Raw genomic sequence first — 18,554 nt, 5'->3', positions numbered from 1 at the left:
ATTAAGTTAACTTGAAAAGAAACCAAAAATCAAACCGCTATAAATCAAATTTGTGCGTGAACAAACTCTAAGATTTTTTCTAGAAAAAACTCAAACAAGAACCATCAAGACCCTTTTAAAAGTTTTCACTACGTTGATTGAATCTTTATAAAGAACCAAAAACCGAAGAAACAGCCTGCGGTCAATATTGACTGTGGTCAGAATTCATTTTTATACAGACAATTGGAGATTCGATTTAATTGCGAAACCTTAACTGCGAAAATCACAAAAAAACTCCGTCGTTGGCTTACACAAAAATTTGACTCGAAATCAAATATTTCTTCTATTTCGTCAATTGGATACCAAAAAAGCGCTCTGCATCATAAATTCAAAAATAATTTGTTTAATATTTACGAAAAATTTCACGGATAGCTGAAATAAAATTATCAAGAGCAAATTTTTACGAAAATACAATTTTGAGAATCACCATAAAGAAAAATCATAAATGTTTAAGAATCACACAGGACGATGCCAGATTAATTTCGTACTTTTTTGACGGCTCTTTCCACTTTCCGCGACATTTGATTTCAGTTTTGAAAAACTACGTTTCATGATGTAGTGAAATTTTGCGTGTTGAACAAGCTAGCTATTGTGACCACATTTGTTCTTCATACTTTACATCGTAAGATTACGAATTCAGTACAATAAAATGTAAAAAAAAACAAGAAAACTCGAAGTTTGAAATGTGGATGGGTTGGGCGGGGGAGTGGGTCATAACGATAAAAACTTTTGGCCCAAATATACAAAATCCACAGATAAGCACAGATGTCAAGACAAAATCCAAATCAATCAAGAAACCAAACAAAATAGTATCAAAGATTACCGCTACCAAATTGCATCACATCAAAATTTCGAATTTGTTTTTTTTGGAACTTTACCTCACTCCGTAGTCTTCTGTATCTGTTTCGGGTTCTCAAAACAGAGGATAAGAGTAACATACGGGAAAACACGCTTCACCGAGAACTAGTAATCCGACCACAATAATTTTAGAAAATTTTTCTTCATAAAAAATGGGCAGAGTAGAGCTTCGCACCACCAGAGTAGAGCTTCGCACCAACATGGCAAGTTAACTAACAAAAAAACAATAGTCACAAAATTGTTTCGAAAACAAAATAGAAATTTCAAAATTTCATATCATGATTTGCCTCAAAAAAAAATCATTGAGGAAACCAAACAAAATTAGACAAACAATCCAATATGAAACAAGTCGAGACCTTATTGGCCAAATAAAACTTTTCAGTGAAAAGGACAAAAATATATTAAAAAACGGAGTCGGTGAAACGAAGATAAAAAAGCAAGATAAAAAACAAATTTCGAATTGAACGGTATTTAAAAGTCAAGCATGCTCAAATTATGTTTACTAGTGGGCAGGTCTGTTCCGCTAGGAGTCCGCTGAAGAAAATGAGTTAAGAAAAATTTGCTGACGGCTTAAAACTAGTATTTGCAATACACTTGCTCTAGTAAATGTAAATATTTTAATCAAACTTTCGCATCTCTATCCCCACAGTTTAAACTAAGGCGATAAGTAACGTAAAAAGATGCTAAAAAATCAACTGAGGAATTTAATGCAGGTTAGGTACGAAATTTAAAAAAAAAACAACGCTAAGCCTTTTCAACTAATATATTTTCATATTTAAAAACTTTCAAAGACAAAATCAATTTTTTTTGGAAACTAATTGACCCGTTTTGATTCAATAGCAGGATTACTGTTGTAAGAAAAGCTTATAGACGATGAAATAAACATTAAGCTAAATTCAAGCTCTAAAACAAATCAAAATTACATAGAAAACATATCTATTGAACAAATTTTAACGTTCAATATCAGACAGACCTTGACCTATAATTCCATGAATCAGTAATATTCACCTTAAATTAATCAAAAGGCGACAAAACGGAAGAAAATTTCAAAAAAAAAATTTGAAGAGGCAGATCTTAAAATATCATTTTTCATAAAACTTCTGTCAAAATTTCCATGACAGCTTTACTTTTTTGACCTTTTTGTTGAGCTAGTTTCAAATGGCTTAACAATGACAATAGAACCATGACAATGACAATAAAACCATGTGTACCATGTCAAAAAAAGTAAGTCTGTCATGGAAATTTTGACAGAAGTTTTATGAATATGGATTTTTAAGAAGCAGATCTTAAAATACCATATTCAAAAAAACTTCTGTCAAAATTTCCATGACAGCTTTACTTTTTTGACCTTTTTGTTGAGCTAGTTTTAAATGGCTTAACAATGACAAAAGAACCATGACAATGACAATATAACTATGTGTACCATGTCAAAAAAGTAAATCTGTCATGGAAATTTTGACAGAAGTTTTATGAATACGGTATTTTAAGAGGCAGATCTTAAAATATCATATTCATAAAACTTCTGTCAAAATTTCCATGACAGCTTTACTTTTTTGACTTTTTTGTTGAGCTAGTTTTAAATGACTTAACAATGACAATAGAACCATGACAATGACAATAGAACCATGTGTACCATGTCAAAAAAGTAAAGCTGTCATGGAAATTTTGACATAAGTTTTATGAATATGGTATTTTAAGAGGCATATCTTAAAATACCATATTCAAAAAACTTCTGTCAAAATTTCCATGACAGCTTTACTTTTTTGACCTTTTTGTTGAGCTAGTTTTAAATGGCATAACAATGACAATAGAACCATGACAATGACAATAGAACCATGTACCATGTTAAAAAGTAAAGCTGTCATGGAAATTTTGACAGAAGTTTTATGAATATGGTATTTTAAGAGGCAGATCTTAAAATACCATATTCATAAAACTTTTGTCAAAATTTCCATAACAGCTTTACTTTTTTGACCTTTTTGTTGAGCTAGTTTTAAATGGCTTAACAATGACAATAGAACTATGTGAAATAGAATACAAAAAAAAATAAAATTAGTAACCTAAGCCGACACGACAGGTTTTGAGCCGATATACAAAAAGTCGTGAAATCCATTATAAAAACTAATCTGAAATACAGTTTAAAAAAATGAACGGAACAGTTTTCAACTGATACGTCAATGAAAAATTAGAAAACATCCTAATACATCAATGCAACAGCACAAGCACTCAAATAAAAGACTGCAACTTTCTCATGTAGAAATTAAACCGACAGAGTCCAAAGGTCTGAATTTTCCAAAAAGTGCTTATAATGGTCTTTTTTGGCCAATTTTGTCGCCCCCTCCCTCGATAAAAAATCCTAGATCCGCCCCTGCAAACACTTGCCACCAGCAAGTCAGCAAGAAAAAAAACGGAGTCTTACCGGACCTTTGGAACCCCAACCTATGGCTTTACCTCTTCAGTTAATGGAAAACTCTCAGAAAGAAACTGGGATTTCACAATAACGCAGGGCCACATTATTACAGAGTACTAAGAAAAGCTGCTCAATGGAGAAAAGTATAGTTCCCAATTATCAAAGACTTTGCTGTCTCAAATGTAAAAAACTAAAACAAGGCGTTGTCAAAATTGACTGAAAAATACCTTCAGAGACGTAAAACTACAGAAGTTTAAAACATAGCCAAAAGACAGTTCAAGAAACTTCGATGAATTCCAAAAGTCAATGGATTCAAAACTATTCAAAAGCGGCGGGGGGGAGCTTCGCATGACTTCCGAAACAACAAACACTAAAAAAAAACCTATTTTTTGTATGTTAATTCTAGGCAAACATTCGAATGATAAATTAGCAACGGAACAAAACTTACAGAGCGGAAAAAAAGCCGACATTCTTAAAACAGACACCAATTCAGTCGAAAAAAAAACTGATTTTGTAAAAAAAAATTTCAAGTCGCGCCTGAAACTACAAAACAGCCAACAGATGATTGGAAAAAGAGTCAAGGAACGCGAAGAAACAGAAAAAATTTCATTTACGAAATTCCAAGAAAAAATAAATGGCCTTAGAGCTCTTTGAATTTCTACAACAATTTATGTTTGACAATTTTTGATAAAGCTAACACAATCGGAGAAAACTAGATCAATAGGTCAAATTTTTATTTAGCTGAGAAATTCGATAATTGAATTCCACTTCGATCACGTTTTTTGAAATCGATCACGTTTTTTGTGACAATTACACTTTTGCTGTTCGATAGTGAAGTTTTTTGCTCTCTTTTAAGTTCATTTCATTTCCATTGTTAAACAGAAATCAAAAGGCAAACCGTGAAAAAAGTCAACAAAAAACTGGATCAATTGGTAAATCATTTAATCCGCTGAAAAATCTGAAAACTTAAATCCACTTTCGAAAATACAGTCGATGACGTTTTGCGTGCTCTTTACATTTTGCTGTCCGATAGTGGAGTTGGCCTTCCTGTTAGCAAATAAAATCGACTGAAACTTGAAAAAATAATAATAAAACCTAAAACCGCGAAAAATCAATCAAACCTAAGAACGCGAAAAATCAAAATTAAACGTTAACTTATTTTTTCATGGAACAAAACAATTCATACGGCGTATGCTTCACTCCTTCATTCGCTCAAAATAATTTCCTTGAATTTCTAGCTGAATTTATTATTGACACTCTTTTGATAAAATTAACCCAATTTGAGAAAACTGGATCAATAAAACAACTTTTTTTTTCGCTGGGAAATCTGAAATTCCAATTTCGAAATAAGAAGCTGATCACACTTGTTCGGGACCTTAACATTTAGCTGTTCGATAGTGGAGTTTGAATCAAAATTTAGCGTGAACAATTTTAAGACTTTCGTTAAAAAAAAACTAAAAATATTCAAAACGAAGCGCAAATTTTGTATAGAAGGGTTATCTAAAATGCAGACATGCTTTAAATAGGTCTTTAAGTTGACGAAAGCACAGACTTGTATATGACCACCAATTTCAGTCAACCTGTGAACAATTCAAAACTGAAGAAAAAAAATTAGTACCAGGTTGCAATAGCGCAGTATTTATCGCAAGGGTAATGAAGCACGTAACATCTCACGCGCGAATTCTGTCAGCGAAAATGTTTATGGCAAACAAAACATAGAACGGTTACAATAATCTTGCTAATTAACAGGGGGTAGATTAAATTTTCCACATTTTAGGAACTAAAAAAAAACATACACATATCTGAAAACTGAAGAGAAAATTTCTTTTTTCTTATGAGAAAACAACTGAAAAATAAATCACATTTTACACTATGATTAAACGAACAACACAAAAAGAAAATTAGCAAACAGAACTTCGAATATTGTTAATAGTCAAGAAAGAAAAACGATGAAAAAAATTAAGAAACAAACAAGCATTTTTTCGTGTCTGATGTTATGTAAAATTTTCAAAGAGGTCCTAGTGGGGTTGAATTTTGGAGGTCAAAAATGTTTGTGAGGTATTGCAAGTTTAATGGACGTCGGCTTCAATTCTGTCGGCTTATTTGGGGATTAATTTCTTTAAGTGTAGTACTTTTTTGAGATCGACAAGACTCTGACACTAAAGTAATACACTTCAAGAAAAAAATGGCAATAAGCCGACAGAATTGAAGCCGACACTCAATAAGCTTGCAATACCACAAACAAGGTATGTAAAAAAAGGAGACAGAAATTGAGACGACAGCCGTTAAAAAAAACATTAAAAACAGAAAGTTGGACACAGAGGCGAAACTGCGCTTCCCAAATACAAGCAAAAAAAACGCAAAAAAGAGCTCAAAACAGGCTAAACAAAGTGAAATAAGAAGAAATTAAAAAGACACCTTGAAAAAAATCACGTTCTCACATGTAATCCACGGCCGTTCGTAATTTTACTAACACTAGAAACCAAACAAGCAGCTACAGTTTCTATCAAATTGCCAATTTTATAGAGCAAAAATTCGACCGAAAAAAAAATTATTCAAATGTTCCAGATTTGAAGATCCGACCTGTTGATTAGGAGTTTCAGATCCTCGCATTTGGGCCGCGGTCGCTTGGAAGTAAACTACTGACCCAGCTAAGCTAATGGCCTAGCGTTTCTCTGCTTGATTAGGGATTTAACCGCTTAATTAAAAAGGTAGAAACTACTCGCTTTTTCAATTGAAGTCTATCTCAGATATGGGTGTTTTAGAAAAAAATGAAAAGATTCCAAAAATCGATCAACGACTCAAAAATTTGACTTTTCCTAAATCCATAAACTTTTCTCGACTAAAGCAGGGAAACAGCCTCTGCTTTCCACACCCTGATTTTTAGGTTGAAGACTCCCGCAATTTTTAGTTTCAACCTTTAAAATCAGATTTCCCTAGTAGTTTTCGAGAATAGTCACGCATTTTCGAAAAAACCGGCAAATATTTATGGAATTTTCCAAAGTCCATATCAGCTTTTCTACAAAAAAAAAACAGGATAAAACAGATTATGCAGGGAAATATAAGCACCATGTCAGTTTTAATGAACGATCAACCACAGAATCAGCATGTTCAGTTTTTGAAAGAAAAAAAGACTAGCGAAATATGAAGGCACATAAAAGAGCAGTCGGTTTTTCCGTTAGTAATTTTTTTGAAAACCAGTAGTAGTTTTTGAGAAAAATTGAAAATTCAGCAAAAAATTTTCGAAAGCGTCGCAACAAGAAACGAAAATTAATAAATTCCATTCATGTTCATGTAGTCAAAACTAAAGCAGTAACAACCATTAAAAAGTTTATGCTTACACAGCTTAAATATGATTAAATTGAAATATACCAAAAATGCAACCGATTGGGTACTTTTACTTGCAGCTTAGGTTTAAAAAATCCTTCGTAATTGAACACTACGCTTCGCTTGTGTAGAAAGAGCCAATGAACTCAAGTAAACAGAAAAAAAACACTGAACTTTAAAAAAAATCAACTTTCAAACTTCAAAAAAATAGATGGATTTAAAGCTTTTTGAATTTCTACTAATGGCAGGAGTAAGAACACAATTACGTTTGACACTTTTCTGATGAGGCGAGCCCAATTTGAGAAAACTCGATCAATCGGTAAAAAATTTTATTTTGCTGGGAAATTCGATAATTAAATTCCACTTTTTGTGACCTTTACAGTTTTGCGGTTCGATACTTCCACGGTCGCTTGGAAGTAAACTAATGGCCCAGCTAAACTAGTGGCCTAGTGTTTCTCTGCTTAAGAAGGAGATTAGCCGCTTATTTAAAGAAGAAAACTACTAGCTCTTTCAATTGAAGTCTATCTCAGATTTGGCTGGGTATTTTAGACAAAAAATGAAAAGATTCCAAAAATCGATCAACAATTCAAAAAATTGACATTTTCTAAATCCATAAACTTTTCTCTCGACTAAAGCAGGGGAACAGCCTCTGCTTTCCACATCCTGATTTTTAGGTTGAATACGTCCGCAATTTTCTGATTCAACCCTTAAAACCAGATTTCCCATGTAGTTTTCGAGAATAGTCACGCAATTTCGAAAAAACGGCAAAAAATATGGAATTTTTCCAAAGTACATATCAGCTTTTCTTAAAAAAAAAACGGTAAAACAGATTATGCAGGGAAAGTATAAGCACCATGTCAGTTTTAACGAACGATCAACCACAGAATCAGCATGTTCAATTTTTGAAAAAAAGGAAGAAAAAGATAAGCGATACATGCAAGCACATAAAAGAGCAGTCGATTTCTCCGTTAGTAAATTTATTTGAAAACCAGTAGTAGTTTTTGAGAAAAAAAAATAAAATTTCGGCAAAAAAATTTCCAGAGCGTTGCAACAAGAAACGAAAAACAATAAATCCCAAATATGTTCATAAATCACGTTTTAATTTTCAAGCAGGACCTAACACTAGTCAAAACTAAAGCAGCAAAAAAGCCATTTAAATGTTTATGCTTACATCAGCTTAAATATGATTAAACTGAAAGATATCATAAGTGCAACCAAATGAGTACTTTAACTTGTAATTTAGTTTTAAAAAAATCTTCGTAATTATACACTATGCTTCGCTTGTGTAAAAAGAGCCATGAACTCAAATAAACAGAAAAAAAACACTGAGCTGTTTTTTAAAAAACCTGAACTTTCGAAATTCCAAGAGAAAAACAGATGGCCTTAAAGCTTTTTGAATTTTTATTAATGGCAGGAGTGAAAACAATTACTTTGGATTTTTTTTGATAAGCCAACCAAATTTGAGAAAACTGGATCAATAGGTAAAAATTTTATTTCACTGGGAAATTCGATAATTAAATTCCACTTTTTGTGACCTTTACAGTTTTGCGGTTCGATACTTCCACGGTCGCTTGGAAGTAAACTAATGGCCCAGCTAAACTAGTGGCCTAGTGTTTCTCTGCTTAAGAAGGAGATTAGCCGCTTATTTAAAGAAGAAAACTACTCGCTCTTTCAATTGAAGTCTATCTCAGATTTGGCTGGGTATTTTAGACAAAAAATGAAAAGATTTCAAAAATCGATCAACAATTCAAAAAATTGACTTTTTCTAAATCCATAAACTTTTCTCTCGACTAAAGCAGGGGAACAGCCTCTGCTTTCCACATCTTGATTTTTAGGTTGAATACGTCCGCAATTTTCTGATTCAACCCTTAAAATCAGATTTCTCATGTAGTTTTCGAGAATAGTCACGCAATTTCGAAAAAACGGCAAAAAATATGGAATTTTTCCAAAGTCCATATCAGCTTTTCTTCAAAAAAAAAAACGGTAAAACAGATTATGCAGCGAAAGTATAAGCACCATGTCAGTTTTAACGAACGATCAACCACAGAATCAGCATGTTCAATTTTTGAAAAAAAAGGAAGAAAAAGATTAGCGATACATGCAAGCACATAAAAGAGCAGTCGATTTCTCCGTTAGTAAATTTATTTGAAAACCAGTAGTAGTTTTTGAGAAAAAAAAAATTTCGGCAAAAAAATTTCCAGAGCGTTGCAACAAGAAACGAAAAACAATAATTCCCAAATATGTTCATAAATCATGTTTTAATTTTCAAGCAGGACCTAACACTAGTCAAAACTAAAGCAGCAAAAAAGCCATTTAAATGTTTATGCTTACATCAGCTTAAATATGATTAAACTGAAAGATACCATAAGTGCAACCAAATGAGTACTTTAACTTGTAATTTAGTTTTAAAAAAATCTTCGTAATTATACACTATGCTTCGCTTGTGTAAAAAGAGCCATGAACTCAAATAAACAGAAAAAAAACACTGAGCTGTTTTTTAAAAAACCTGAACTTTCGAATTTCCAAGAGAAAAACAGATGGCCTTAAAGCTTTTTGAATTTTTATTAATGGCAGGAGTAAAAACAATTACTTTGGTTTTTTTTGATAAGCCAACCAAATTTGAGAAAACTGGATCAATAGGTAAAAATTTTATTTCACTGGGAAATTCGATGATAATTAAATTTCACTTTCAAAACTATAAGTTGATCACGTTTTTTGTGACCTTTACGGTTTTGCTGTTCGATAATGGAGTTTGCCTTTCTTTTAACAATGGGACTGTACTGAACTTAAATAGAAATCAGACGGCAATTCGCGAAGCAAAAAATATCCACTTAACAAAAAAAACATCAATTTCAAGAGCAATTTATGATAGGCTATTTTTTGATAAAATCAACCAAATTGGGGAGAAAAAGAGATTACAGCTAGAAAACATCAAAACTTTCGGTCAAACATTTTAATTATGAATTATCAAACAACAAGCAGCCAGTTCATCAGTGTCACCATTCAGGTAAAGATTTGTCTCCAAACTTGGATGCTATCTCGCAGTCGATGGTTTGTAAGGGTATTGTGGGTCAACTGCTGTTATATACTTATCAGTCTCATACGGTGGCATCTTCTTTTGTTTCTTTCCTTCGCCCGAGTAGTCGAACGAGTAGCCGTGGGGTGTTCGTTTGGACGACGCAGTGTCTATTGGGTCTGGTCTGTGGAAGCGAACATAGTCTTTTGCCTTCACCATTGGCTTCCAGTTAGGGTCCACCGGACCACCTTCAGGTCTGAATCTCATAAGAGGAGAGTAGACGTGTTTCTTCCACCTACAGAAAAGCATAGTTCTAAGAGAATAGGCAACAGACAGTTGGAAAAAAACGCATGAGCTCAAGCATTACGAAGGCAAGCTCGGTTTTATACCAGAGCACAAATATGCACTGGCTCGCTTCTGAAATATAGACACATGGGTTCTATCATTTAATTTCATGTAATTACATGTTAAAATGTGTCGCAAAATTCCACAGACAATGACCATGGAATTCAAACCACAACCTAAGTATGATAATGATACTATCATCTTGGTTTTATTGCTAATACTGTATCTTGCCGTTAGTAATAAATTCTTACTTATCCCAGTCTTTTCTCACTTCGACCAAAACGTTGTTTTCTGCAGGGTGAATTAAAAATCTGTACTGCAGCTAAATATGGTGGTGGTGTTTTTCATTCAATCAGGGCTTTTTCAGGGGCTTCTATTTATAAAAGACTTTTTAAAGGAATTTTAACAAAGGGAACCCTAAGTACCTGAGCTTGGCCTCGCAATGAGGAATCTGTAACAAATTCACTGATTTTTCACCGGAAACTTTTGACCATTTAAAAAACACCAAAAAAAATTTCACTTCGCTCATTTACACGCATCGATGTCAAAAACGGACCATCAAAACTTTACCTCTGAAGGATGGTTGGAGATATTTTAAAACCATAGTCATAACCAATTGACCACATCGTCTGGTTCAAGCTTGATCTAAGCGATCTACACTAGCTTGGAGGTTGCTTCAATAATGAGATCCATAATACGAACGCAGTTAAAATTTATCTATCCCCTAAGACAAAACATAAAAACTAATCGTCGACAAAAAAACAAGGATAGCCGGTTACTGTGCAAGTAGCACAAAATGTTCCGACCATAGTCTTACAAAAATACAACAAAAAGCTTTTTCTAATTAGCGTCGTTTATTAGGCTCAGGCATATTCGACAATTATATTAATAACCAAATTGGAAAACAATTTTTGTAATGATAATTGTGGTTTCTTCGATTCGCAGAGGATCTATGAAAAGCTATCCAGCCTGTCTAAGCATAGTATGTTTCTCTTATTTCCCCACATTCCAGAACGAGTTTATGTGTTGAGCGAAGCTCTTTTTTTTGCGACTCAAGGCCGTTTTTTTGCGTCTAGAACTTTCAAATGGTACCACTATTGCAGCCGTAATCGGTCAGGCTGTGGTAGACCTGCAGCTAGAGGTCCAATGAGAGCTCGTCCTCACACACTATCTTTGCCATGGCAGGGGATCGATTACACGATCTCGAAGTGAACGCCTTACCACTATGCTTAGTGCCTTAGTTTTTGATTCGAAAAAAGGTGAAAAAAAACTTCAAAAAACTAACTTTGCTTGAGTTTATGCGGCTTAAATTAAGCTATTATAAGCTTTAAAGACATCAAAATAAACTATTTTAAGCTTGCTCGCTCGCTTTAATCGCTCGAATTAAGAAGAAAAATCTGAAATTTCAAACCTGTTTTTCTCGACACTGGAAAACTTTCTTGAAAGTTTTAAACGTCCTTCAACTTACGCCCGAAAGACTTTTAATATGATAGACTATATGATTACGCCCGAAAGACTCTCTCCGATGATTATTTGTGGAAGCTGATTTTGCGTGGAAAACAAAAAAAATAAAACACACCCGAATACAAAGTTCCTCTCCATTTTTTAATTAGTCGGAACAATAAATAGACCTTTCTGAGACGAGATACTCGTTAATTAGAATCGCTGAAGCGCTCATAATAAAGATCTACGCGCAAACTTATGATTGGTTGAAAATTTTCCTAACCTTCTGACAATTCTCGCAGATCATGGTAAGCGCAGCAAATACTCTGAACACAATCGCATCGCTCGCTTCTTATATGTAGATACTAACTTTCACAATCGCATCGCTCGCTTCTTATATGTAGATACTAACTTTCAGACACTCAAAATTTTCAGCATTAAAAAACAAGTCTTTCAATTTAATTTGCATTTCATTGAGAGTTCAATTCTTCCACTAATGGCGCAACGATATTTGATAAAAGGTCGGAAAAACAAAAAATTTTCGGATGCCCATTTAAACCGGTTCAAAATCTTAGTAGCTTATTTAAACATGCCATTCCATGTTCGCCACCTTTTACGTGTGTATTTAAGGGGATTATTTAGTTTTAAAATGCTAGGAACTGTTTCTTGCCCGCTTAAAATCAATTGTCGATTCAATTCACCCATCAAAAGCATTGAATTGTTTTTTTTTCAGTTTCAGCGAAATCAATTAAAACTAAACACAATGACGAAAAAGGAAAGCCTTGGAAAGAAGGACAGGAAAAGAATTAAAAGCTATAGGAAATAGTTTTGCCTGGTTTGAACATTCTTCGCATATAGAAATCAGTATCTTGCGGATAAATAATATTTTATGCGAACAAGGATGCACAAATAATCCTCAAGCAACATGCATATCTAGGGTGGTAAATAGCTATGCATATCAAGCAACATGCATAGCTATTTATCTAGGGTGGTACGAATTTAGGCTAGCTTTAAATCTACTAGCCTTCATCTAAAAATTAAGGCTAGTATAGCAAACCAACCTCTATAATCAAGCCATAACTTGAAGTGAACTTCAAAAAAAGGAACTTCAATCCTAGGTCTTCAAGTTCAAGGCCTAAAAAAATGTTAGAAAAAGTTTTCTACTTGAAAAAGATAATGGGGGAAAAACTGTTAGAATTCTTTTGCTCAAAGCTTCAAACTAAAAACCGACCTTAGTTCGGAATATGGAGCAATGTACTTCTCTCCCTTTGATATTTTCCTCAGTAGAATTTCCATTCCCCTCCTCCCTGTGGCTATTCTCTTGTGGATCGAGTAGCCATTGTACCTCGTGATGGCACTAGCAGTCGAGGGTCTCCATTTATGACTCCTGCAATTGGAGATGATCATTCAAAGTAGTGTCTGATGATGTTTTAAAATTTTTAGCTTTGATATTGAAATCAATAACTTAAGTCAACTTGCAGGTTCTCGTCCGGAACATTTTAAGGATGATATAGATCCCACAAAATTTTCTTTTCAAATAGTCGGTAATTCTGACATTTGAAGCGTCTAGTTAAACATTCCCGATGCTATTAAAGGTAATATATGTTAGGTTTCTAATTAGTTTAAAAATTACCTAAAATGTCCGATATCATGTGGTTGTCGTGAGAAGCCGAGACAATTAGTTCCTGTTCCTCCTCGGAGTGAATTTGATAGACAATTATTAACAGACGAGGTTATTATTGATTGCCGAACTTTTGAAACAACGCCGCGCGTGTTGTGAAAAATCGGGGAGAAGAAACCACCGCCACCTCCGATCATCAAATCTACAAAATTATATCATTCAACCCTAGCGAAAAAAGTTCTATGAACAGTGGTTAATAATTTAGCAAATGTGACCTGAGAGTCTTACTCTCAATGCATCATGAAAATAAACATCGGAACAAGCTGATCGGAAACAAGACGATTAGAACCACATAAACTATCAAATAATAATAATAATAATAAAAATAATAATAATAATCATAATAATAATAATAATAATCATAATCATAATAATAATAATAATAAAAAATAATCATAATAATAATAATATAATCATAATAATCATAATAATAATGAAAATAATCATAACAAATTGTTTTCAGTATAGATTCACATTGATCGATATATATTACATAAAAGATCACTTTAAAAACCCAGTCTTGAAGAACCTCATTAGACAAATGATGCCTGTCTTCAGACGTCTCTGAGCGCAAAAGAGTTATGAATTGAGATGGTAGTATAATAACGCCATTAATTTTTGTTACGATACTGTGATTGTTATGATCAATGTGATCTTTGAATTCCAGTATCTAGATACAAACCCAGATATTTGACAACCGACTTTTGCTCTACGTCTTCCTTGTTCTTTTTAATAGAGTAGTTATTCTTTTCATTCCATTTTGTAAACCTAACTGTATTGGATTTATCTAATTTCAAAGTCAGTTTGCTTTCGTCTGAACGTTCTTTTTTTTTCAACGAATTCATGGTTTTCAATCAGTATAGATTTTTAAGAATGAGTTTTAACCGCTCTATCATCGGATATATGATTTGTGTTTTCATTCAATTTCGGTATATCACTAATCACAGAAAAAAAAGTAGTGACCTTAGAGTTAAGCCCTTCCGGATTCCGCAATATATTTTTGACTTTTCAATTTGATTCTGTTGATTCTAACACACTGCTTACGCTTTGATATATATCAAACTAGAATATCATATGCTGGTCCTCATATACAGTTGTCATAACTAATCATATCATAACAAACAGTCAAGAAACTGTGTTTTTTGGCCATAAATTATTTAAATGATTAATAACGGCAAAGCTGACAGTACAAGGAGTATTCCTAGAACCAATTTTTTCCATAACCCTTAATACCAAAAATGAGGTGATATTTTAATGAAAAAAGTTGAATAATCTCAACACAGAGGCGAAGTTGAGCTTTGCACGACTTGCGATACAAAAACTATTGAATATGATTACAAGCAAATGAAAAGACAAATAAAAATTTGAAATAAAAATCTTCATATGAAATCGTTTTTTTTTTAGTTAAAAAAAGTATATAAAAATTCTATAAAGCAAATAGTAGAAAAAAATCTAGCAAAAAATTACCTGCGCCATTATAAACATTAAAAAGAGCTTTCAAAAGGCTTAAAAGAAACCGAACAACAACCAAAATAAGCAGACACGAAAGTCTAAAATGGTTAACAATGTTCAGTTGGCACAAAAAAAACAGGTCCCGACGGATATCGAACTGCCAATATTTTTCGCCTCGTTACCACAGCACCAAATGTACAGAGCACTCCTTGAATTTCTAATGAAAAATTCCATATCTTTTAAAAAATAAAATGAAAAAAATATTGGATAGCAAAAGAAAATCGACTTCTTTGCACTTAATTACTTGTCCAAAACCGAAAAACACTGGAATCATTTTCAATATAAGTGAAAACCGCCTAAATGTTAAAAAAACTTGGTGCTGCGGCAACTAAGCCGACACCGCATAAGCAGAAAAACAGCAGTACGATAAAAAAAATTTGACGCGCGGATAATTTTTTGTTTACAACAAAACATGCCCTAGTCGAATTCAAACTATTGACCTGTGTCTATATAGACAGATACGTTGAGTGAATTAACGTCTGACATTCGATTTGAAATGAACCAAAGGTAAAATGATTCACAAAAAAGTCTATATTCCGATTTGATAACGCCTGCTAATGGCAAGCGCTTAAAAGCCTTATTTGAGGCCAAAAAATTTCTAGAAAAACTGATGCGTAGCACCTTATACAGAAGAGATCCCCGCCCTTTTAGCGGGGTAGTCTCTGAGGAAAAAAAACAAGAAAATGAATAACATTCCCTCATTGAAACTTTTAAGGCCGTTAGAGGTGGAAATACGATAAAAAAATACACAAAATTCTTATCACACAAAATTCTTATCGGTCTTTCTATTGGTACAATTTATTTGAATAACGGTGCAGTATTTGTCGGGAAAATAAAAATTTCAGCGTAAAAACACAAAATTTTCCAAAGGGTCAGAAAACAAAAAAAAATGTAACCGCATATTTTTTCATTCAACCTGATTTTTTCAAGCTTGAACTGTTGTGTCCTCAAAACTACGCAATAATATCTGACCAAGAAAACTAGCTACAGACGTTCAATCAGATTTGGTAAAATGACAAACTTCAGAATTTTCAATTGTGCTTAAAAATTTTACAATAAAAAATCCAGGCTTTACAAAGTGAGCCGAAAAATCAGTACCAGATGATAAAGCTGCCATTTACAAATCGGAAACTGGACCGACAAAAACCAGGATGAAAACCAAAATCGGAAAAAATTCAATGTTTTCAAGAAATATATTTTAAGAAAAAACTTACTGCTCGAAACGGACTTCACCTATTCACTAACTAAATGAAGATAATTTTGTTTGAAGTTTCAAGAAACTGTACATGCCTTCAAACTGAACAAATGTATTGACAGAAAAAAGTCTAGTATCCGATTGCAATAACCTTGCTTATCGCAAGGTATGTATAACACCAGACGCCTGTGAAGGCTTGTAAATAGCGCCAGTTCGTCTTCAACACCGTTTTTAGCCCCGAAAAGTAATAGTTTTGTTCCAGGTTTTGCGCACACTGTCAAAAGCTGAAAATAATCTGTTTTTGAACAAAATTTCCTAATTCAAAAATGAATTATATACTAGAAATATTGATTAAAGAAACATTGAGTAAAAATATATTTCAATAAGCATTTTTCATCTAACTTATCAGACGAAATCTCAAACTTATGGTAGCATGCTGCTAGGGTACTCTTATGGTAGCATGCTGCTAGGGTACATGCATTTGGTTTAGAAGGTATGACCTTTTTTTCTGATTTTTTTTCCACGATTTTCAAAAAACTTCATACATTTTTTTAATGAGCTGGTTTGTCTGATAAATAGCAGCAAAAGATTCTCATCGGTGCTAATGAATCGAAGTATTACTTTGAAATTATTTTAAAAAATTTTTCATTACAACTGTATTCAGGGTAGACGTCGGGCATTCCTGAGGCCCGACGTCTATCCCCTCCATTCATTAATTAGTTTTGATTAAATTTCTTCACTGCCCTTTATTTGTGATTTTTGGAGAAATATATTCTTACAATTCAAATTTAAATGGACTGACTGACCACTTCATAAACTAGTTAATATTTTTTAACATGCTGTCAAAAATTGAAGAAAGCTTCAAAAACACCAAATTTTTATTAAAAACCCAAACAAACGTCATATTTGAGCCCTTCTCGATATAATTCTGTTTTCTGCAAAAAAGAGAGCCGCACTGCAAAAACAAGCAAAAATGGCAAAAGAGATTTCCTGCAATATTCCTAAACCCCATCCTCTAATAAAGCGGATGAAACATGCGGATAAAACACATGAGCAATACAGAGACACTGAAAACTAATGGGCAATAATTTATGAAATTTACGCTGGAAAACATGCAAATAATTCTTTTTGAAAAAAAATATTTTAGTTTTGGTTTTTGAAGAGCGTTACTCGATTCCCATTTAGGAATTTAATTTGCAGTTGCCTTTGAAATGAATTTAAAGTCAAACTTACTTTGACTACAGGGCTTCTCTATGAGAAATTAACTCCGCTCAATAAAAAAACACGTAAGAATCGTGCTTTGAAAATCAACTTGTTGCAACTAAAAAACTTGAGGCAAAATAAAAACTAACAAAAACACATCGAATTAAGTTTTTTTTTGTTCTCTTCATTTACAGCTAGGACATTGAGCAGTTAACAGGTGAAGGAAACCCAAACCAGTTGAATTTAACGATCATTTTATAATGTGTAACGACGTAATTATGCTCTTCAACGCCGAAGAGTCAAGATGGTAATAACTGAATACGGCGCTGTGCGTTCGTTGAACAATGTCAGTCGCCTCAAAGTGCCTGTGAAGAGCGGTAGCTCGTCTTCAACGCCGTTTTTTAGCCCCGAATGCTAACACCGTTTTGCAGGTTTTTGGCAAACTGGAATCAGATGAAGCAAGAATTCTTTAGCTGGGTCAACAGAAAAACCGACAGCCTGTAAAAAACCTTTTCAAAACTCCAAGCAAAAAACGTCATTCTTCAAAAAAATAGTTATGATTTATTGACATTGCTTTCGACAAATTCAATAAGAAATAAGCCGATCGTTTCGCAAGAAATACAAAATGTTCTGCGCGTAATCAAACAACACCTTAAATTTGAAGGAAGTATAACAGACCAACCAACTAATTTGTGGTAACCTACCTTGAGAAATTCCACCCCATGACGAGTGATTGCTAGAAAAAAGTACCAAAATGAAAACACTTTTCAATTCGTTGATTAGTTTCAAAACATCAGGCCATTTATAAATTTATTGAACAACAATCAGCAATTTTTTTGCTTCGTTTATAAAACACCTAGCCAACAGATGCTGTGGGCTCAAGAAAACCGAACAATTATTTTGGTTTTGAATCACTTTCAAAAAATTTATGACGTTACAGCTCTTTGAATTTCAAAAATGGTATGTAATTCTTTTTGCTACAAAAAAAGAGCTGAACTTTGCAAACCCCAATAAAAATGGGAACGAGATTAGACACAATCTTCCTGTTACAAAGGAGTAACCGCTTTTGCAGAAAAAATTCGCGCAACCGCTTCTTTCGATTGAAATAGTTACCTCAAATTTGATGGGGTAGTTTATAAGAAATTTCAAAAAAGTTTCTAAAAAACGGACTAAGTTCAAAAACCCGTTTCTGCTAAAACTTTTTTCTGCTAAAAGCAGGTCGTGGCCGGTAAAGAAGAAAATATTCCCAAAATCGGGTTTCGCGACTAAACACTCAACCTAAGAACTGACATGGTAATTTTCGGGTAGTCAAAAAACTTCCTAAACGCACTCTAAGCTCAAAACTTTCACTTGTTAGAGACCAGTGGTGGATTTAGAGGGGGGGGGGGGGGATTGGACGCCCTCCCCTCAGGGATTCGACCCCCTGCCGACCCAAAGGGTCCCCCTTTTGGTACTTTTTAAGAATTCCATTTTTTGCCGACCGACCATAAAATTTTTCTAAGGCGCCTATATATACTAACTTTGA

General features: G+C 33.5%; 2 protein-coding genes across 2 annotated transcripts in view; both read right to left on the bottom strand.

Moving 5' to 3' along the window:
- LOC134840456 (proteasome subunit beta type-7-like) overlaps positions 1-18,554 on the bottom strand; it is a 287,503-nt gene that overhangs the window by 244,165 nt on the left and 24,784 nt on the right. The window lies entirely within an intron of this gene.
- LOC134840197 (uncharacterized) lies at positions 9,573-13,274 on the bottom strand. Its single transcript, XM_063855914.1, has 3 exons — positions 13,072-13,274; positions 12,670-12,825; positions 9,573-9,945 (listed from the first exon to the last, which is right to left on the bottom strand). The coding sequence occupies exons 1-3, from the start codon at positions 13,254-13,256 to the stop codon at positions 9,669-9,671; spliced, it is 618 nt and encodes a 205-aa protein (XP_063711984.1). The 5' UTR covers positions 13,257-13,274; the 3' UTR covers positions 9,573-9,668.

The sequence above is a fragment of the Symsagittifera roscoffensis genome, chromosome 2, assembly GCF_963678635.1.
Source record: "Symsagittifera roscoffensis chromosome 2, txSymRosc1.1, whole genome shotgun sequence".
NCBI classification, from domain to species: Eukaryota; Metazoa; Xenacoelomorpha; order Acoela; family Convolutidae; genus Symsagittifera; species Symsagittifera roscoffensis.
Note: the sequence above shows the minus strand (reverse complement) of the source record. Positions and strands in the feature narration are given on the sequence as shown.